At 40.3% G+C, this 23,788-nt stretch overlaps 1 protein-coding gene across 4 annotated transcripts in view; it reads left to right on the forward strand.

Annotated features, from left to right (window-relative positions):
* plxna4 (plexin A4) overlaps window positions 1–23,788 on the forward strand; it is a 240,005-nt gene that overhangs the window by 190,907 nt on the left and 25,310 nt on the right. For 3 of the 4 annotated variants that reach the window (XM_044185778.1, XM_044185777.1, XM_044185779.1), the window contains exons 13-25: window positions 3,523–3,674; window positions 4,949–5,072; window positions 7,055–7,191; window positions 7,810–7,977; window positions 8,303–8,396; window positions 10,422–10,661; window positions 11,241–11,387; window positions 12,176–12,410; window positions 12,887–13,029; window positions 15,790–16,058; window positions 21,209–21,275; window positions 22,210–22,356; window positions 23,562–23,721. In XM_044185778.1, the coding sequence (XP_044041713.1) occupies window positions 3,523–3,674; window positions 4,949–5,072; window positions 7,055–7,191; window positions 7,810–7,977; window positions 8,303–8,396; window positions 10,422–10,661; window positions 11,241–11,387; window positions 12,176–12,410; window positions 12,887–13,029; window positions 15,790–16,058; window positions 21,209–21,275; window positions 22,210–22,356; window positions 23,562–23,721 (2,083 nt within the window). The other variant, XM_044185780.1, reaches the window with a different exon arrangement.

A 23,788-nucleotide genomic window follows, 5' to 3' on the forward strand; every position in this document is an offset into this window, starting at 1 on the left:
ATATATAAGTATGCATGTCATTTGTGGCAGTTGATCATTTCACCATAATGGCAGTGGCTGTGAGTCACCACCATTCAGTCTGGAAGCATTTGTGAGGAACAATATATTTTTCACGCTTTTACATCGCAGTTACACATCTCTCTCATCAAAAGTGAAGGATAATGATAAACTAGAATCACAATTACAGCAATCATGTGAATCTGCCTGTTTAGATTCCTTTTCTCAAAACTGTCAGTTGGACAGGGGTTCTTTTTGAAGGAATTTAATCCTTTCTTACTTTCAGTGTGAACATACAAACACTCTTCCTAGGTCTTACATGGACTATCCATGTAAGACCTAGGAAGAGACAACTCATTCTCATTCTCATCCTCATTCTTGCTAGTTATCAATCAACTCTGCACAGATGTTCACGCAAACCCCCATTTAACCCTGCGGGCAACATCGAAATGGATAAGGGTCAGCAAGATGAAGGATAAAATGATACAAAGGAGAGATGGATGGAAAGATGCCTAGGTGAAGAGAGAGGAGGATGGATTGGGTTTACATGAAAGAGAGGTGGTGACGGATGGCTAGACTGAGCCAGATTAGAGTCACATGAGGCTGAAGGGGTGGAAGAAGACCCCTACGCCCTCTCCATTTCACCATGATGGATATAAAGGCCCTGTCTGCATCCTTTTCCCAAGGAGGACAGTTAGGAGGAGATGGTGACTGACTAGACATGAAGGGATGAAGCAAAGCATGGATAAAAAAGACAGAAGGGGGGAAGCCCCTTTGGTGTCCTGGGGAGTGTTGGGTTTGGACAGAGAGAGGGAAGAGGAACAGGAAGGATAATCCCTTCTCCACTCTCTACTCTACATCATCCTAAATAGACCAGCATACAGATAAGTGGCTGACCTTACTGAGATTCACTGAAAGCAGCATTGTAAACCCCATTGTTTTTTGTAACCTTGAATCTGACATGAATCTCCACAGAGCATGTTAACAGCAGAATTTTCCATTTTCTCCTGTATTTTTTCTAAATAAAGTAAAAGAGGTTAGTCAGACAGAGGAAAATAGACACAGGAGAGGAAAGTCTGGAATCTTTGGACACTGAGTACAAAGGTGTCTCCAAAACAGGGGACTTAATTATTTTCTCTTCTACTCATTGATAACCCAAACCATTGGGATTATTTTTATCCAGGCAAAATCAAATCAACTCTTGAGGAAGGTAATGAGAAGATGGTGATATTTTATCCCTTGTTGCGCTTATTAAAGAGTCTGGATCAGTAAGGTGCACTCTATCATTCTTCCACTCTAGTGTTTGTCTTCACCCCGAGCAGTGGATTTATTTCTGGAGATGGGCCCTGTATTTCTCCTTACATCCCCGAGGCTGCAGCAGGGACATATTGCAGCCTTCTCACGTCCCCCATAAAAACTGTCAGTGGGTGAGGAGTGAGGACTTTTCCAAGACGACCGGGGCCCTAATGCATTCTAATACGCTTCATTATAATGACATCTCCCATCAACAATATGAGAGGGAGAGACTCGCATAGAAAGATGGAAAGAGAAAGGGAGAGAGAGAGAGAAGAGATTAAGCGTTTGCCTCTACTCAACCGTCAATTATCTTGTCAAAGTCACAAATCTAATCAACGCCTCATTGCGCCTCTCCCTCTCTCTTTCATTCTTTTGCTACTTCCTTCTCCTTCACTATTTATCTTTAAGTCTTTCTCCTTCTCCATCCTCCATATTTACTAATAAATGGAGAGCCCACAATGCATTGTGTGTAATCTTTTTAATTGCATATATTGTAGCCCCATTCCCAGAAGGCTCTTTTTCATTAAGATATCAGCAGGGAGCCTTATTAATCAGAGACATTGAACCATACAATAATGATATCTCCCACATGGCAGCCAGAGAACTTGTGTTGTGCATGACCTGGCTTGAGCTTGCCTCTGTCATTCGATTGGCAAGTTCCTTTCAAGTTAGTTCGATTTGTTTTAGTTCACTTCTTTGAAAAATAATCAAATTAAAATAGTTTGATGCACATGTGGTAGTAACATAAGGATTGTCATACTACAACAAGCCACATACACACTCACTCAGCACTCTACCTGTGAACACCGCAGGGGGTCACGCTGCCAACTATAAACTGAGCAGAGAAGCAATGAGAGTCTCAGCCTCAGTGAAAATCTTTGAGATTACTATTTTTCAGGGGGCTGGTGACACAGCACCATTAAAGCTGGGCCCATGTCTGCAGCATGCAGCATGGAAGACTTCTATTTGGCAGAGACAGATAGGAACAGACTATTCTGTGTCAGTGTCTAATATCCATCCATCTGGGCCGGCCTGATGATGTCTAGGCACACACACATACTCGCTGGCCAAAAAGTAATTGTGTGAGTAAAGTGCTGATGGATGTTAGAACCGCCTCATCAACAATGAGAGATGTTACTGATAAATCAAAGGACACTGTGATTACTGCAAAGATGTCACCCAATGCCAAGTTTTAAGTTAATCTTATATAATATATTGTCATGGTTTTCAGTGAATACAGGATTGAGAAATGACAATCCCTTGACCCTGAGTCTTGAACCCTGAGCTTAACTGCCCTCCCACCCTTCAGCAAAGTAATCTTTTTCTGAGTTACATAATGTGTGAACAGAACACCCAAAGAATTTGAAAAAAAATATATAGCTATCATTCATCACCTGTTTGTCCTTCTACACTTGAACTGTCTATATTGCTTTTGAACACTAAGAAGTAGGAACATTGTAGTCTGAATAGCTGACCATTAACACTCTTTATCACATCATTTTTGCTAAAATATGATTGAAGCTCTCTCATGATAACACTGCTTTATAATATGAATATACTGTGCACCGCCGTGGATCTCAAAATAGTTGAGATTTCAACTAATTGCAAATAAAGTTGTAATTTAAAATAATGGCCTATAAAGCTAAAGACTGAGATCTGTATACAGCATGGACAAGGAATTGAGAGACAGCTTATGGAGATATCAAATAGGACAGACATATTATGTTAATACATTAAAATAGCTTTTTAATCTTTGGCAAAGAAATTTGAGTCAAGGAAGTATAGGGCACAACACATTATCGATATCAGTATTGATAAATGTTTTTACTCTACTATACGATGCAGTCAGCAGTATGTCCGCTTATATGCTTGCCATGTCAAAAAGCAGTTGTGTCAATTTAAAAAAAAATCTTTGAGTACATTCTTTGACATGAAATACATTTAAAACATTTTGGAAAATAATCTATTTAGACAGATTTTCCACAATAAACATGGAGACACAAGAGACAAAAAGAGAGAAACAAATTCAGTGTCATTTATATCATACCTTTTACATCATAAATTTTACTGACTTGGGTTTTAAATTAAACTGCCTCTCATCTTTTTCTGCCCAGTCACAGCTTGTATTGTGAGCAAAATGCTTTGTGCAATGAACTAATGCATGTTGTTTGGAAAAACAAAAAAAAATCACATCACCAAAATCATCAGTCTAGATTTGAATTTCAACAGATCACCCCTCTCCGGGGTCCCAGGGAGGGTGGCACGCTCGTGACTATCCGTGGTGAGAACCTGGGACTGGAGTTCAGAGAGATTCAGGATAATGTGAAGGTGGCCGAAGTGGATTGCACCCCCATACGTGAGGGCTACATCCCTGCTGAACAGTAAGTCACATTTTACATTGATGACTGAATATAGAACATTGGCAGCACTGATAATAAATGGCCTCACCTAGTCTCAATTTACATTCCTGTAGAGCAGTAAGTCCCATTTGAGGTAGTTATTAATAGCACATATACTCATAATTACAGGTTGTAATGATCTTTGCTGTAGTAATTCACCATTTTGTCGACCAAAATGTGCATAATATCTATGAATATAGTCTTTTCCAGCTGCACTGGAGCCATAGGAAGAAGTCAAACTATATTTTGGAACAGCAGCAAAGCTAAATTCAGCATAATGTTTCTACTCTCCTTTTGCTTGCCACAATCCCATTGAAAGCACTTTGACCACAGCTGAACACTTCATGCCCTACAGGGAACAAGACACTTGAGTCACACACAGAAACAACACTCTTACCTATGTTACCCACACGGCAGAGCCATAACAAGTCAGCATGACCAACTGATCATGAGTCAGAGTACTCACCTCAGGGTGTTTGTGTGCATGTGTGCCTGTATGTGTAAGGCAGCAAGAGAGAAGCTGAGTGAGTAACAGAGAGAGAGAGAGAGAGAAAGAGACTATGAAATAACTGGTATGCTAAATTGGCCTAATCTGTAGACCAGAAGAAATTGGAGTTTGATTTAACTTCACAGCGGTGCACATAGAGTACTTGTATGTGTACTGCTGTGGGCAGCAGAGTACAACTCAGGCCCCCATATTTTGTAGTAGCGCACACACACACACACACACACCGACTCACACAAGCATACACAGTCCCATAATCATTTTAGAAAGTTCAGTAGGTTACATTAGGTTGACATTTGAGTTTAATCCAGAGCTTTGGTTTGTTACAGGTGCCGTCTATCAAATTATTTTAAACTAGTTTAAAGTTGGCTTATCAACAGACCCAATACTTCTTCTGCTAAGAAAGCAAGTTGTGTGCCAGCACTTTCTAAGCAAATGCTGACCCAGCAGAAGAGGTATTTGAGGTCATATGTAAAAGGATAGAGACTTTTTCCCTTTTCTCCCACAAGTTGGAGGTGCGCGGGAGGTGAAGTCACTGACAAATAGTACATTATTTTCTTGAGGTTTTAAAATAGGTTCGGGTGCATTCTCTCTGCATTTGCAGGCAAGGCAAACTGCAGCATGGTTTTCTAGAGGTTTTCGTATAGGCATTTTTGTGTGTGGCGTATACATTTGGGTGTGTCTGTATATGCATTTCCTTATGCTTTTTTTCCCTTATATATTCCAAAACTATGCCAATGTGTGTTTCCAGGATTGTGTGTGAGATGGGTAAAGCAGAGAAGAGCCAGTATACTGGGAATGTGCAGGTCTGTGTCGGGGTTGGAGAGTGCAGACCAGAATTCATGGCAAAGTCCTCCAAGTACTACTATTTTGTGGTGAGTCTGTACTTTCAGTATTCTGATCTGATCTTTTTGTATTAACATGTAAAATATTTAACATAAACAATTATAATAATCATTGGGTTTGCCTTTTTGTAATACATACTACACTAAATTCAGTGTTTTCTTTGGTCACTTTGATGTCTACATCACTGTGGTGTAGGGTTCCCTCTGACTATTATGGTTGTAGATGATGGATTCATTACATACAGTATTTTGCCTCTGTGAGCAGTAATGCACCCATGCTGCATATGTCACCCTCTGCATGTTAGCACCTTGCTGGTTGTTGGTCTGTGTTTCTCACCAACTGTGTTTATACTGTGTGTACATGTTGGTTTCCTTGTGTATTTGGCAGTAATCCGACACGGTGTGGTTCTCACCAAGTGTCTTCGTCTCATTTCTCTCATGCATGCATCAGCAGTGAGACATAACTGGCAGTCACTAATGAGTGCAGAATGAGAAAGAAACACTGATGGTTATAAAAATATTTTTCTGACATGAACACATAAAAACACACATAACACACTTGCTTTGTTCTTCCAACACTCACTCTGCACACAATTAATCAGCATCAGTCCACACGCACTTGCACAATCTGAAATAAATTTGCAGTTGTTTCCATTATGTACTCGTTTTATGCAGTGATATCATTTTAACTGCCATCCATTAATGGCCGCTGGCCGAGGTTTATTTCTCAATGGGGTTCCTGTACAGGATTATATGATGTTAGGTCTAGATGTCACACTACACAGCAGGCTGAAGATGATATTATAAAAAGGTCAAATGAACTGGAGGAGGATTTACTTTATGCCCAGCTTCCAGTGGACTACATCAGCTGCTGCTGTCTCACTGTAATGTGAAAGCTTTCCACCGCAGTATAGTGTATGTAAATGGGGTTAGTAAGTACAGGTATGTATATTAACACTCAGATGCCTTTGTAACTGAGAATGCTCAATCAGTCAATCAGTAGAAATGAAGACTTTGGAGTGGCCTAGTCAAAGTTCTGACCTGAATCCTATTGAGATGCTGTGGCATGACCTTAAAAAGGCAGTTCATGCTCGAAAACCCTCCAATGTGGCTGAATTACAACAATTCTGCAAAGATGAGTGGGCCAAAATTCCTCCACAGCGCTGTAAAAGACTCATTGCAAGTTATCGCAAACGCTTGATTGCAGTTGTTGCTGCTAAGGGTGGCCCAACCAATTATTAGGTGTAGGGGGCAATCACTTTTTCACACAGGGCCATGTAGGTTTGGATTTTGTTTTCCCTTAATAATAACAACCTTCATTTAAAAACTGCATTTTGTGTTTTTTCTTGTGTTATTTTTGACTAATATTTAAATTTGTTTGATGATCTGAAACATTTAAGTGTGACAAACATGCAAAAAAATCAGGAAGGGGGCAAACACTTTTTCACACCACTGTAGAAGCAAGTTCACTCATTTGTTTCTCAACCTCTAATTTTAGAAATGTTTAGCCTATTACGGAGGTAGAAATGGTGTTTATTTTTAACAAGGAGTTAAAAGAGACAATGCATTGTATATTGTTCAATAAAACATACAGCACTTGTTATAGTAACATGAGTAGACCATTATAGTGTAGCTGTAGCCTATAATATCAGTAAGTTAAACATTTTTGATTTATTCACAGCATGTTTATCTGTTTTTATTTGTACAAATTAATATAATGCAAACACAACTTTATGCACACAAAAAACTGTGCAGATTCCCTCATACTTATTACCTGCTCCTTGAGGATTTCTATAATTTTGCCCCATACTGAATACTGCATGATTCTGGTTCACCTTTACTAATTAACTTCTTTACCCTGTATGTTTAAGGCAGTTTATGGTCTCTTGAGCATTTATTATTTTTTGAGCATTAGAATTTTACTTTTATTCACATTTATTTTGCTACTTTAATTCACCTTGATTTCACCCTCTGATTGACTTCTGACCTTTCAACATCTGCTCTTTCTCCAGATCCCAAGGATTATTAACCTCAAGCCCAATCGAGGGCCCGTCTCTGGGGGAACCATCGTAAACATCACCGGCAGCCACCTTGATGCTGGGAGCAACGTGTCAATCATGTTTAAGGACCAGCCATGCACTTATCTGAGGTTAGTGGGGAACAAGGCAGAGCGGATCCTGCCAAACACACAAACAGTCAATTAAAAGCTCAGTCAAAGCCAGTGTTAATCAAACCGCAGGGAGTAAACCCCTCTGACAGTTCTCATTTCTGCTAGATCGGTTTTTCCTTACATAAACTGAGACAATAATTATATTTCCTGGGAGGAAAAATGGTGGTGATCAAGGAATGGTGTATATTTTTTTTAATTATGAAGCTTTAATCTCTTATTTAGCAATGGTGAACTTTTAGTTTGCTAAATATGTTTTTTTTAATGAATTGGAAATCCCATTTTTCTTATAGTATAAATTATTGCTAAAAGACATTATTATTGTAATCCACCACCTAACACTGATCAATGCACAATTCCAAGTTCAGTCAATAAACTATCCATGTCTACTTAAGCAAGCATTCAACCATCTTAAATATTAAATTGATATTGGTTTTTGAATCATTTAGTAGTCTGCACCAAGTGATAAACAACTAGAGAGATGACTCCTGCGTGTCAACACAGTGTGATATATTGTGTGATAAAAATCTATATTAGGTTACTGTACTGTCTATAACTAACTAATATAACTAGTTTTTCATCATCCTATCATCACTTTAGGAGGGGTGGCCAGTGGCTCACTTGCCGAACCCATGCTTCCCTGCATGGCTATGGAAACGTGTCAGTGTCTGTGAGCATAGACAAGGCTCATCTCCAGAAAGACCTGCGGTTTGAGTATGTGGAAGATCCCACCATCACCAAGATAGAGCCCGAGTGGAGCATCTACAGGTATGGTACAAGGGCACATTTCAGTCAGTTAACTTTTTTGACAAAAGCTTGCATGTTACTCACCGGTAATAGATACTGATAGATGCTATGGATCCTGTGGATGGAGATATCCCAGCAAAGCAGGCACTTGTCAGAAACAAAGACAAAAAATTTTAAACATCTACAGCCGGATAATATAAAATCTACAACATCATAATTTTGCACTAGCAGCCTGAGCTATGCCATGTCCAAGCATCTATATCACTCCCAGTGAGTAATTTATATCACCATCTGTCAAAACAACTATCCTTATAACCTTGTTGTCAATCTTCTGTCTCTTTCACAGTGGACATACCCCAGTGACAGTGACAGGAACTAACCTGGACATCATTCAGACCCCACTCATCAGAGCTAAATATAACAGCCATGAGACACTCAATGTAAGTTATTGTGAACACAAACAATGTGGTTGATCTTGGTAAAAAAAAAAAAAAAATCCAAGGTCAAATAACTGAAGGAGTTTTCTTTTGGTATGGTTTGTTTTTTGTAATAGTTTTATTTCTATGTATATATGTTGGTTCAGCGGTCAGAAATAAAGTTAATTGACTGACTGAATTAAATTAACACATATATACTGTATACACACACAAACACACACACACATAGTCAATGAAATATCATTACCACCAGCAGTGTTTCCAAGTCCCTAACTTCACTTGTCAGCTAGATGTTCCAAAGGAAATCAGCCATAGTGAATGCCAGAATAATTTTCTTTTTTCCAGAGCATGACTAAATGCCTCAGTGCCACTTTTAGGTAAATGGGTCAAGGAAAAAACTCTGAGAGAGAACACTGAGAGGGCATTGTGAAAATCACCAGGTTGCAATTGAATTAATAGAGAATGATGTATTTCCTCTCCACACCTTTGTAACTATAGGGAAGTTTTGACACTGAACTAAAAACCACAGAGATTGGCCCTCATCAAATTCTTCTACCCTCTATTCATCCTTTTACCCATGGGATGATAGATAAAGCCATACAAGGGTCTCTGTGATCTGATTGAAAGAAGAGGGAGTAACAGAATGTGGTAATGCTATCTTCATGGTCCATTTGAGCATCACCTTGCACCACGTTTAACATCTGTGGTCACATATGCCTGTACAGGGCATTGTGTCTCAAGGTACTGTACAGGCAACTTGTACTTTGAACCAACATGAATTAAATGTGCATACAGGTAATTTGCCCTCAGATCTCACTTTCTCAATCTTACACAGCTCAGTTTTGCACTGAATGAGTGAAAAATAAAAATAAACATCCAAAGCATTTTCAAGCAACATTTGTGCAAAGATTGGCAGTTACCTTCCTGCAGCAGTGTAGGATACATGTCAGTGATGTCCTGAAGATCTTGCAGGATTTGCAGAAGTTTGATGCTGAAGGAGCCAATTAGAGTGACAGACAATAGTTTTTGAGTGGCTGCATGGCAGAGGTTACTGTGGAAATGTGAAATGTCCGTGAATGAGACTGAAATGTCTGTGAATGAGACCTGTGCTGGTGGTTGATTTGTCAATGCCCTGACAGACAGAGAGGAATGGAGATGTTACAGGGATATTGAAGGGTGTGTGGCAAGACAATGACAGATTGGACAGTCTGTTCTTGTTCAAAAAACTGTCTTAGAGATGTGAAAAAAGGGGAATAAAGAGGAAGAATTTAAATCACATAACATGTCAAATGAAAGACCAGAGCAAAGACAAAGAACCACAAAACAGGAGTGAGACAAGACACTGAAAAAAAGTAAGAATACAGAATAAGAATGTGTCAAAGATAGAAGAACATTTCACAGAGAAGAATAACGGGACAGGATTTAAAGAAGTGATGAAAGGGTGGGGGTGTCTTTCTGGAGCGTAATGAAGGAAGGGTAAGGCTTAGTTATCACTCCTGAATCTTCACACATCAAAGCCTGATTGTGGTGAGACTGCACATGCTCTCTAACTACACCTCATTTGGTGGCTTTCTTTGAGGAAAATACTCCAACAGGTTCTTCTTTGTACTTTTTAAAATAGAGGAGCTTCCAGTTTGAATTGGGTCTGCCATGGGCTTAGTGAAATGTAAACCTGTGACATAAAAGATTCACACCAACTGTTGATGGGATGTCTAATGGCATATAGTAAAGTTGGTGCATGTTCAACTGCCAGTTTGTCAGTAATAGGAAACTTAGTTATAATTTGAGTATAAGGTATATTGAGAGTTATATGAATAATGTGGAGTGATGCATAGTCATTCACAGTAACTTTAGTAAGATGGAAAACACCACAACACCTCCCAAAATGCACATAGCAAATTAAACATTTTTCTGTATGTAAACTTAATTTTTTACAACATTTATCTGCTTCCACTAAGAACTCCATTTCATTTGCAGAAGATATGTTCATAAATAGAACTTCTCCCGTCTGTCTCTGTCTCCTGCCAGTTGTGCCAGGTGCTCAGCCCTACATCCATGCTGTGCCAGACCCCAGAGCTGCCCATCAGTCTGGCCAGGCAGCAAGAGGTGCCGGAAAGACCTGATGAGTTTGGCTTTAAACTGGATGATGTGCAGGCTCTGATGGCACTCAACAACACCAACTTTATCTACTACCCCAATCCTGAGTTTGAACCACTCAGTGTGTCTGGGGTGCTGGAGCTTAAACCTGGATCACCCATTATACTGAAGGTAAGAGGATAGATATTACCGACACTTACTGACAATCGCTATTTATTGATAGTAAGTTATTGACTTTCAGTAGAATTGTACTATATACTCATGACTATTTTTTGCCTTTAGCATTTTACAAAATTCTGTTGTTCAAATTAATGATTCTGATCAAATTGTAATTAAAAACTAGCAAAAGATTTTGAAGATTTTGTTTAACATGTATGAAGCTGTGAAACACAGTCACCGATTTTGATGTTGTAAAATCAATATCAGAAAAAAGATTGTTTTTAAAATTGTGATGTTGATTTCAACCATATCACCCAGCTCTATGTTCAGCATATATTGATGACTATATGTAATCAGAAGCATACCCACTGTCAGCGTTCCTGTAAGATTAATATTAAAGGTACAGACATCTATGCCTATAGTAATCACATACATATTGCAGATCATAATGTAGACCATTACCCATAACATATTTTTATGTCAATTTGCTGTACGATCAGTAGAGATATAAATGCGTTATTTGACCCCTAACTCTCTTACCCCTCCCTTTAACAATACAAACTCTACTTATGCATGAATTCTCTCCTGCAGGGGCGGAACTTCCTTCCACCAACCAATAGTGGTAATGGAAAGCTGAACTACACAGTTCTGATTGGCGAGAAGCCCTGCATGTTAACAGTGTCAGAAACCCAGCTGCTCTGTGAGTCACCCAACCTGACAGGTCGACACAAGGTCCTGGTGAGTGATACAGCACATGCCAAAGACGAGGGAGAGAGACACACAGACACATGACAGATAGGCATGCTGTGGTGGAGAAGGCAGGCAGACGGACAGACCTACAAATCGACTGACAGTTTGACAGACAGACGGACATTCCTCGTGTTGCTTTCTATCCATCTTCTTGTCCACTTTGAGACAGACTACAGCTCTAATCCAATCAGCTGTGTGGTTCCTGTTACTGCCCACAAGCAGACAAAAACAAATAAGCCTTCAATAAGAAGGATTAGGGCCTTGGCAAACTCAATAAAGATTCCATTTGTGGTTTAAAGAGGGACCACTTTGAAAAAGCGCTTCCTGATGTTACCACCTGAACCCAGCATCATAGAAAGAGATGGACACATTACTGATAAACAGTTAGTAGATGCACAAATAAAAAGAAGTGTGTACACATTTAAATCGCAAATCAATATGTCTGTCTGAGCTTAGAACTTGATTTGAAGACAGAGAAAGGCTTTATAGGGATATGTTTTGCCTTGATGTACACCATACTTCCTTGTGAGTTTGATTACCACTTATTTCTCCTTTTCTAAGGGTCAAATTATTGAACCTTTTCAAAGTGTGATTTCTGAAGTACTCTGACTATAGCTCTGGTGTATTGAACTTGTCTCATGTTTTAAGTATCCAAGCAAGATACTAACATATGGCCCTCCCCTATGAAAACCTTTCAAATAAGTAAATTGTGTATTCATGTACAGTACATGCATGCAGTAAGTATAATGTGCCTCTTTATCTTTCACTTTAACAAGGCACGTGTGGGTGGTATCGAGTTTTCCCCGGGTGTGGTCCACATCACGTCCGACAGCCCGCTCAGCAGCACGGCAATCATTGGCATTGCTGCAGCCGGTGCCCTGCTCATCCTCTTCATCGTGGTGGTACTCATCGCCTACAAGCGCAAGTCTCGTGAGAGTGACCTGACCTTGAAGAGGCTACAGATGCAGATGGACAACCTCGAGTCACGTGTGGCTCTGGAGTGCAAAGAGGGTAAGAGGTTGATGCTCATGTGTAGTAGGTTATATTTTGAGTCTTTCTTCCTCAATAAATGCAACTAACTTTGCTACCTTGGAAATCTAATTCTAACCTTTTTAAATTATTTATTTACTCTGTTTAAACAAGCACACTCGTTTAGAACAAAATGTCAAATCTCACTATTTTTATCTTGTGAAAAGACTTCTATTTAACTACTAAAAGTTCAAAAAGGGTATGAAAGAAATAAAAGTGGCATTTGCAGAGTGAATGTGTAGAGTGAGGTAAAAATAGAATATGTACTTTTTATGGTATTCAGTATTGCCAGCGCCCAGTGCTGCCACTTTAGTTATCATTCTATATTTATATATCTAAGAAACTGATGAATTGACTGTAACTATATGAGATCATAGATGCCATAAATATACTATTGTAAGATAATTGTTTTGCTATTAAAAATAAAATCTGGTTTGTGTATCTGGATTATCCATCAGCTTTTGCAGAACTCCAGACAGACATTCATGAGCTAACCAGTGATCTGGATGGAGCAGGAATCCCCTTCTTGGACTACAGGACCTACACCATGAGGGTCCTCTTCCCAGGCATTGAGGAACATCCTGTACTCAGAGATCTGGAGGTATGGTAGAATGTTTCACTGATATTCAAATTGTATTACATATGGAGTGTACCCCCTTTAGTCAGTGTCTGTTTTAATGAAGTTAAATGTTTAACACCTTGTAATTGGTTGAAACAGTGCTTGTTAAATTGACTTAATACTATTTAGATTCTGCTGGTGTCAGATTGTGGAGATTTTGTATTGATGACAGGAAGAATCCCTTGTACATAGGGAATAAAAGTCAAGTTCTACACTAACATGCTTGAGAGCAGCGTGTCACTGTGCTACTGGATAGATGAGACCAGCTGATGGAACAGCTGACGCCCCGATTTGACAGCCCCGGATAATGACAGCAGGAAATATAAGTGACCATGCTTGAGTGTGAATGGCGGAATGGTATGAGAATTACTACGCCTAAGCAAGCAGAAGTCTAGTCTTCCGGACTGAACTTACACTAGAGCTTTGTTTGTGTTGATCAGCAGTTCTAAGGAGTTCTTGAAAGAGGACAGCTCTAGGTGTAAGAAGTTGATACCAATTTCCCAGTCAGTTTAGTGTCCTACTACCAGTTGAATGATGCAAATAACACAAGTGTGTCTACACGTTCTTCAGTCTCTATCAAATAACAATCGCAATGCAATTAGCATTGAAAAGAGAGCAAAATGAGCAAGCAAATTAACAATGTGGTGGGTCACAGTAGGTGAAATTGACGCCGATGTTGTTTGTGTTGCTGTATGGTAAACAAAAGCCTTTTGACGGCCGACAGCAACACTTTTTCAACAACAAACAAGGCAGCCCTCAAATCAGGAGCACGCTCTCATTAATAACTCAAACGATATGAGACGCTGCACCGTTTTCTTTCCCTACCTCAAAAACAAATTAAAAGTCAATCAGAGGGAGAAAACCAAAAGAAAAAAATCAAGTCATTTATCCCCAGTGGTGACATTGATAGACAGCTATAATTGAGCAGGTCGTCTTGTTCCATTAAGAGAATGATGGACCCCCATTTCACTGTCCTCAGGGTTGGCCACTCTATCCTTGATGAGAATTTCCCAGTAATAAGCAATATTAATTATGTTTTAATTGGGATAAATGTCGAACTGTATGAGGAGTATAATGTGGAATAGGAGCCTAATGAAAAAAGCAGCAGGCTTGTCTTAGGCAGTTGATGACTGCTTAATTGTTATTGATGTATCTGAGACTTTAGAGTCAAATTTGTGACTGTGGGCTGTAGACAGTTATAAATACCAATACTTAAACGATGGGAAGTTTGCTCAGTCCTGACATATTTAAAAATGTATCAGGCACTCAGTTAAAATGAGAATTACATGTAGAAAGATATTAAAATATAGTCTGGCATGTGTCAGAAGCCTGCTTCTTGACATGTTATTTGTTCCTTGTAACTAGTCTATTCTTAGCAATCAAAATTACTTCCTTTCCCTCTATTTCCCCAACAATTTCACTTTACACCTAAATCCCATTTTGCTCTCTGCTTTTGTATGATTTTTTTCTGCCATTATATTTCCCACTTCCCTCTTGATCTTTATGGAAACAATTCAGTTTCAGCAGTTGTTTTACTGCTCCACCTGTCAACATGTCAAACTCAAATATTCCAGTGTTCCCATGGACATTGTGTGTTGGTCAGGACATTTTGTGTTTTTTATGCACTGTCTCTCCATAGTCCTAAGAGACATGTGTTATGGTTCTGTACAATATATTTGTTGGGTCTGTAACCCATAAACATTCACAGTTTATTTGGGTGGATACAAACAAAGGCAGAAAATATGCACATGAACACATACACTTCAGAGTTTTTCCAGATTTCAATGTGAGCCGGTATATACTCATACATACTTTATATGCACACTCAAAACACACGTGCACACACAAACACTGTACACATCTTGTCAGGTGGTATGAAATTAGACTTGCAACTTAACAATAGCTCCCAGCAGATTACAAGGGGTTCCTCTAGGAAAGGTAAAAAGACAGAACATATGCTGGTTGACAACTGCATTGGGTACAAAGAGATGCTCTCTTACCACAAGTGCTTTTGACAGATTTAAAAAAAATACATAATCTCAATAGGTGCTATTTATGTAAAAAAAAAAAAAAAAAGAGAAAGGAAGCATGTGCGGCAAGTTACTAGTATAAATGTTGCAGGGACAATCATGGGCTCAGACGAGGGGAATTCACATCACCGCACTCCCTTTCTACTTGCATTAGTGTGGAACACAGCGCCATCAAAGTAATAAACATTCTCTCAAGAGGCTTAGTGTTTTCCTGCCTTTTTTCTCAACCTTCAGACTAAATGTAAAAAAAAGCTGGAAGATGTTAAACTCCTCATCTCCCTAGATTATTTTTTCTTTCTCTCATTCTATTTCTCTCTGCTTTCCATCCTTATTTATGAAGATGGATGTATTAACTAATAATTTCACATTTAAGTAGATAAACTATACATTAATTTATTTATTATTCTAATACAGATTTTCATTTGTTTAAGCTTTTGTTAATGTAGCATATCTATAAACCTAATCTAAAAATATGAATTATGATAAGTATTATATGTAACATAAAACTTTGTTTACACAATTAAACTAATATTAAGGTATCCCATATAAAAAGATTAAAGTATTTGATTAGAGCTAATATTACATTTAAATGAACTGATGAGTAATATTAGGTCATCGCCTTGAATGTGCCACACAGAATCTGTATTCTTTTCCCACCTTGTTATTTTTAATGTCTTTCAATCAAGTGAACATTTCTCGTGTTTCCTCACAGGTGCCAGGCTACCGCCAGGAGCAAGTGGAGAAGGGGCTGAAGCTCTTCGGCCAGCTCATTAACAACAAGGTCTACCTGCTGTGTTTTATTCGCACTCTGGAGGCCCAGCGTGGTTTCTCCATGAGAGACCGTGGCAACGTGGCCTCACTTATCATGACAGTGCTGCAGAGCAAGTTGGAGTACGCCACTGATGTCCTAAAGCACCTGTTATCTGACCTCATAGACCGCAACCTAGAGAGCAAGAACCACCCTAAGCTACTGCTCCGCAGGTGAGAAGCAGGCACAAAAAAGAAGTGAAGAGTTTAATATTCCTATCACTGTCTAACAAGTGTCCCAAGTTACAAGGCTGGAAATGACCATTTTTGATGTAGTTGCTTTGCTGAATATTCTAAACCAAGGAAGGAAATGTCCAACCCAATTTTTCTCTTTTTAAAAAAAAAAGTCAAAGGCCTTATGCTAAACACTCAACAACTGCCACACACATTCAACTTCTGTAAACTTAGGGATGTATTGTGCTTGGTTAGGGATAGAGACAAAGGTTTGTACTGCTTAATGTCAACCCTTTACTATCAAGGTCAGGATATGCTACTCTGTGTTTCCTATGTGTGACATGTTTGGATTAATTCCCGTGACCTTGAATTGCTGACTCTGTTTCAGAGACACCAGAGTGCATTGCCATGCACATCATTAGCAAAATAATTATGATTAATTAGCAGTGAATCCAATTTCAAATAGTGGTGGAAAAAATAGTCATTTATGAAAAAAGAAAGTGAGAAAGTGAAAGCTTGCACTCTCACACAATCACAATCCTCCCTTGGATTTGTAGTAAAAGCCATAATGGTAGCACTTGAACACAGCATTGTATGTGATTATGCTTCCTGCCCGCAGTGTTTGGTAAATGTGATGAATATGGTTACTTGAGGAAACCGGCTTCTTCACAGCTGTTGTGTATGTGTGTAATGTGTGCCTCCATTTCTATACATATATGCACACCGTATTGTACGTTGTTTTGCTCGGGGGTCGACAGTCAAGTCTTGACACCCCCAGATGATATGACAGGCATGTCACAAATTAATTTGTCTGTCTAATTTCAATTAAAATTCTGATTCTCCCTTCAGCTAAAAACTCATCTCTGTCAGTAAAGACACACACAAATACAATATAACAAGCATATATTATATGGAGAGTACTGAAATGAATGCTGTTCATCGTACCATCCACAAGACAGTGGGCATATTCATCTCATGAAAGCCTATTTAGACTACTTGGTGATGCAGAGAGAGATTAATGCTGTCTGGGCAGGCATGATTAATTGCAGCCAGAACTCACCGAGCATGGTGCAGCCACTAAACAATGGAGTAACCGCTGATCCTGGCAGTAGATACAACATAAGAGATGACGTGTACAGCAGAGACAGGGAGAGGTAGTCAAGGACAATGGAGACACTTAAAGCTGTGTCACCAAGTGAGGAAAGCTGACTACTGGGGCATGGAGGCAAGTCGTGAGATCAGCTCTTTGATCACTTAGTTTACATGTCACCAGCACCTTGTATTTGCTATACCTAGATATCGTTGATTTATGTCATGTCAGAATTTGATTTAATTGTGAATTTAGGAGGAAATTCTCAAAGAAGTAGACACTACAAGTGCTGCAAAGACCAACAAACAACTGTTGTTCAAGCACAGTCTGAATACAACACACTCTTCTAGCACACTTTCTTTCCACATTCCTTCTCTTCCTCTCCCAATCCTTGTCATCAAGGGAGAGGGAGAAGGAAAACCTGGGGGGAAAACGCCATAGCATTCAGCCAGCACTGGAGGGAGAGCACATGTTTACAACAAATGTACATCCAGTTTGATTGCCCATTTGTCAGACACACGATTGTGATGGGCACTGATCAGACTGTCTTCATCTCACTCTTTCTCCTTGGATGCGCTTATTAGTCCTTCAACATCCCAGCATGCATTTCAGATGTGATGAGGCAGTGTGAGCAAGCTACGCCACCCCATAGAGTGGGCTGACTGGCATGTCCTTGGATAGCAGCTGAAAATAGCCAAGATACACAGGCATAAGGCTGTGAAGATGAAGCTTAATATTGTCTAGGAAAGATAGCACCCATCCCTCTCTTCTTCTCTCTCTTTAATTTGTTCTGTCTGTTCTCTCATTCTTTCTGTCACGTTTGCTCATTTTGAGTGTTATTCTCCCTCGCTACCTGCCTCTGTCTGCTCAGTCTCCACTGCTCTCTCCTCTATTTGTCTTCAGTTCTGATGCTTGTGCCGCTTGTGTCACACCGTCACTATCTTTATCTCTCTCTTCCTCTCTTATACTCGCTCTCTCAATCTATATTCCCAGCTCTTCCTCCCCTCCTCTTCCCCCTCCCCTGTTTTCGTGATTGCTAAATCAATGCTTAAAGTGCATGAGCAGGGTGTCTCTGGCACAGCATCTGAGCACGGTTACCCACTGCCTCCTCTTCCAAGAAAATCTGTGTGTGTACGCATGTGTGTCTTTTTCCTGTCTCTCCACACACAAACACACATCCTTCCATCTGTCCCATCTCAACCTGTACTGAAGCACAACCACCAGGCAAGCTAAACTAACGAGAGCCTTCCACAACCATCTGTCGCATTCGTTGCTGCATTCTCCTCCTTTAACTCCTCTCTTCTCTCCATCTCACACTCGCCTCCCCCCACCACCATCCCTCTTCCCATCATGCAGAGTTAAACAGCCTTTCCATAGCCTTAAGTTTAGTTTGGCTGCAGTTGATGCGTCAAAATAGCAGTTTTGATATTGGTCAAACGATGAAAGCCCAATATGTTCTTGCATCGATCACAACCTTGCTTTGGCTCCAACTTGGACACACAATCATCACACAGGGTTGAAGCCCCCCTTGTCTAACTGTAAGGATAATCTCTGTTGAAAGAACATTTGTGTTGTGTGAGTAATAGACAGAATAAATGTGCGCAACATACAGTCTGTGTTAGCAGCTAGCCGTCACTGTGAGACTGTTTGACACATATGATGACCAATCTTCCTCACCGGGAGCCAGAGTGGAAAATGGAAATGATTTCTGACTTCAAGCTGTGCTGTTTTAACATGTGACCGAAGCCGGGGGAGACTCTCAGATGCAGTTACATGTTTGGTTAACACAGCCTTTGCCTTTGCTCCTTTTTACGAGAATAGAGTCTTGAGATTAACTTTTTCCTTTAATGTCTTTGTATTTATGTCTGTGAACGTAATGTGATGTTTATGATGGGTCTTAAAGACACCATGAAAGGGCCTCTTTACTTATAGTATGTGGTGTCAAAATGATCAGTCAATTAAATAATCAGTCCCCAGTATATCAGTGTAACCCAAAGAAATTTCAGTAAAGGAGAGAGGCTGATTTTGTTTTGGTAGAATTTTGTTCTGGCTTTATTGGTTAGATTTTATGTTCACATCTACCATCAAAGTTTCACAGTTCTCCAGGAAAGTCTAAATGTCCATTTCATACAGATACACAAATACATGTTACTGGCAGCTATGGCCAACCAAAATGTTAAATGTGTGATGAAGCACAGATTCTCATCAACCCTACCTCGGTAATCAGAGGGAACTAAGCACTGCCAGGTCCCCTCTGCTCTAGATCATTCTCAATGCCCACTGCCCCTCTGACTGGCTGCCAAGTAGGCAAGCCAGACCATGCCAACACGCCACGGCACATTTCATTGCATTAACCCAAACATAGGTTGTGCTGTGTTTTGAATAGCAGCCTAGGAGAGGTTTAGAGAAGATTGACCGAAAGTTGTAATACCAAATGTTACCAAACGTTAGATCTTAAAGCAGCTCCGTCACAGTGCGATTTTTATCCTTGTTCCCCATAGACTGTGCTGTGATTGAGAATGAGCATAAGCAAACTAGTGGGGCCGTGCCAAGACTTCTTATTACTGCAGGGCTGGCACCCACTGCCAGAAGCATGCACAGATACACACACAATAAACACTAGTCAGCACACATGGCAGTTTCTGAATACATACGCAGTGGGATTAATTTGTGCTTTTTGCACGCTAGCCTTAAAACAGCCGCACACTTGTCCACTTACATAGGCACACAAAAACACAATAAATAAAAAAAATTGGAAGTGAGTAAGAAAAAGGAAGTTTAAAAAGAAGAAAAGGGAAGGCCAGACTAAGCCAAACCATTTCTTCTTGTTCTTTTCTTCATTTGCCTTTTTCACTACTCCCTCCCTCCTTCCTTGCCTGTGCACCTCCTCCTTTCTCCATGTTCCTTTTATCCCTTTGATAGATGGGCTACATTTGTGGAAATGGAGAGGATTTGGAAGTGTGTATGATTACAGGATCCAGAGTGGGGCAGCCAGAGGGAGGGAGGAAGACAGCAAGGACACATGAAAGAAAAGATGAAAAGTGACCTTGTTGACCCTTGGATCTGTGGACGACGGAAGGGCGGGAGGGGCGGCAAAATGAAAGTGTTGGCACAGTGAGAGGCAGGAAGTTAATCCCCCCCAGGTGTTGTGCCAGTGTTGGCGGGGGGTGCCAGGCCAGCCCACTGGCACAGCAGGCATCATGTCCCCCCTCACGCCTCAGTATGGAGCCCCTTAAAGAGGCTGTATGAATGGTGAAAGGTGGGAGGGCTGCAGGTGGCAGCCGAAACACGGGACAAAACCTACACACACACGAAAACAATGGACACTAATCCTGAAATATTGATGCCTATGGTAGTTGCTCATTGAAAGCAGAGGGAGGGGTGTGTGTGTTTGAGGTGTTGTGACAGATTACCCACACACCCCGCTGCTGGTCAAGAAGGTTGCTGTCAAAGGATATCTGATCCTCGCCTCTCCTCTTTCTACCCTCGCCACGACCGCTGTTGTTATTATGTATGCATATTAGCCATTCACACGGGATCAATCACACTGTTGGCCCAGGTCAACACAGACACACACACAAACGCAGACACACACCATTTTGCCATACCAGTGGAGCATGGATGCCAGTCGGAGAAAGAGAGGGAGATGTATTCATTCACTTTCTATTGTGCACGGATCGAGTGTTAGTCCAGTGAATAGGCAAGGGAGCGCTTGATAATGAGGCCAGTGTTATTACAGAGCCGCTTCAGCCCCTAACGACATCAATCCACTGGGATCAAATAAAGGCTTTTAATTGCTTTGCCTCATGTTAAAATCCCCGCCACTGTAGACGCGCTGCCCTTGGCGTGCCTGAGCATAAAAGCCATCCGAAAGATTGTCTGAAAGGCCATCATATAACATGTGCAAAGGCTCTCTCAATTCATGTGTTCGCAATTATATTTATGTAACGAATGCCTATTCATTAGCAGAATATTTGATGATGGTGTTGAATATTTATGATGGTAATAAGAGCGCGGGGATCATATGTTCATTATGTGCTTTGTGTCTATCTGTTTTCAGGACTGAATCTGTTGCAGAGAAAATGCTCACCAACTGGTTTACGTTCCTCCTCTACAAGTTTCTGAAGGTAATTCTTAAATGTTAGTTTTCAACTTAACTGACCATTTTAAGGTTCTGGAAAAAACTACCACAAGTAATTTAATTCTAATCCCAAACCAAGTTAATGAAATTGCTGTCACCTCACTGCTGGCTTCATTAGTGTCCTCACTGATAGTTATTGTTTGTGTTTTTTTTACTGTGAAATTTAGGAATTGATTGGATACAATAGCAAATAATTGTGATAGACATCAATACATGAAGTTTACTTCTCTTCTTCTGTGGTAGTCTCGATTAAAGGCCAGTCTTCCTGTCACAACTACCTCTTAGATTCATTAGAGAATTAGTTGTCCTTTTTCAGATAGCATGTATGCTGATGTCGAAGTGCCATTGAAGAGGAGTACATTTTACTCCGAGGGCACCAGTATTCACTAAAAGCGAAATTCACTGCTCCTCTCCACCCTTGAGTCAAAAAAATGTCACCATCATCCTGTTTTTCTCCTCCATCGCTCCACTCATCCCTCTACTGCAGCTAGGAGGAGAATAAAAACAATGATAAATGGCCAATCTCTTCTGTTTGATAAACAGCAGTGTTTTCAGGAGGGAAGACGGGGGTGGCTTCAAGAGTCTGTCTTTTATGGCATTTTTTACTGTTTATCCATCAAATCTTTCCTAAACTCCGGCTCATTTTCAGCAAAGCTTATATATTGATAGGTGGAACAATTTTCTTTAATTTAGGGGAACGATAGAGTTTGGAACATGATGTTTATATGTCTTGCTCAGCAACTCTGGATGCAAGGCAGTCTGGAAAACATTACAAAAAGCAACTACAACATTTTAGATAGATTTCTTCTCAGCCATTATTAAACTTAGCTGACAGTAAGTGGAGTGTAGAAATGGCTTCAAAGTTTTCTTCCTCCCTCCAAACTTTTTCTTTGTTCCTCTCTTTCCAAATCTCTTTGCAGGAGTGTGCAGGTGAACCTCTCTTCTCCCTCTTCTGTGCCATCAAGCAGCAGATGGAGAAAGGCCCCATTGACTCCATCACAGGAGAGGCACGCTACTCGCTCAGCGAGGACAAGCTCATCAGACAACAGATTGACTACAAGACGCTGGTATGGAGTTCAACTGCCCAGGGGTCTAAGGGCTGAAAGAGGACACTTAATATGCTTCCAGGGACAAGAGGAGAGAAAAAGGGTGGTTATGGGTTGTCAGTCATGAGATGAGCAATGGGACATAAAGTTGTCGTTGTCACGCTTGACATGAAGGGGGCACAGGAGTAGCCACCCCACTTCCTGTTGAGACTGGAGCTGTCAAGGAAAAGAGCAGGGTTTCGGGATGAAGAGAAAGGAAAGAGATTATGCATGTGTGTGTCTGCATAAGCAGAGAGACGCTGAAACTCTCGCTTTCTGGAACCTCTCATTTATTCCCCAAGTCTGTCTATTGTTGTCCTCTCTCCACTCTCTCTCCAAACTGTTTGTTTCAGCAGGGGAAACTCAGGTACTATTTAGTCCATCCGTCTCTCTTTTCTAGTGTCAAATCTGTTTGTACTCTGTTTGGAAATTTGCTTCAGATTGGACTTTTACAACAGAATCACCAATACTCACCACACCATTTTCCACAATATATAATAGATCTGTAGAAACTCCATGTAAAGATAAATATATTTGAAAGGAGGCTTGAATTTTATATATACAGTAAACATGCACACTTGGGACGGTACATACATAAAAGATAACACATTTACCCTCTCACTTATAATGTGTATTTATGTTCATCTTGTCATTTGAGTATTTACACCTGGAGGCAGCACTGAAAGAACTGATGAATATCCTAATAATATTAAAATTAGCTGGTTTATTGCTCATCAATTCAGGTAGCACATTGCTGTCTCTCTTCAAGCTCCGAGGAAAGAGCAGTTTCCCTGGTGAATGATCTTTTTTTTTTGCTGCAATTCTCTCGCAGACCCTTTGGCAAGCACAAAATTATTGTAGTTCCATTGAGTACCAATCCACAGTGCAATCAACATTATTAACATATAACACACAAACAAAAGATTAAACAATCATTAGATATAGCACAATTTATCCTTTGCACTAAATCAACTTGCACACATGCTTATATCTTTCCAGGTTGACTGCTGCAGTTGCAAATATTGCAAGAATCCTTACCTATAGATACCCAGAAAACATTTCCCACGTGTGAAATATAACGAAAGCCTTTTAAAACAACAAAAGTCAACGCTAGGGATACTGTTTCACCGGCAGCTTGCTGCCAGCCCCCCCTCACAGTGGCAGTCTTGTCTGTATTTCTTCTACAGGTGGTGAACTGCATCCATCCAGAGAATGAGAAAAGCCCAGAGATCCAGGTGAAGGTGCTGAACTGCGATACCATCAGCCAGGTGAAGGAGAAGATCCTGGATGCCATCTACAAGAATGTCCCACACTCCCACCGCCTAAAAGCCTCCGACATGGACCTTGGTACAAATCTTTTACTGGAACCTTTTGTTTAAGTCTAATGAAAACATTTACTGCGATAGTCCTTCCA

This window comes from Siniperca chuatsi, linkage group LG23, assembly GCF_020085105.1.
Source record: "Siniperca chuatsi isolate FFG_IHB_CAS linkage group LG23, ASM2008510v1, whole genome shotgun sequence".
Taxonomy (NCBI): domain Eukaryota; kingdom Metazoa; phylum Chordata; class Actinopteri; order Centrarchiformes; family Sinipercidae; genus Siniperca; species Siniperca chuatsi.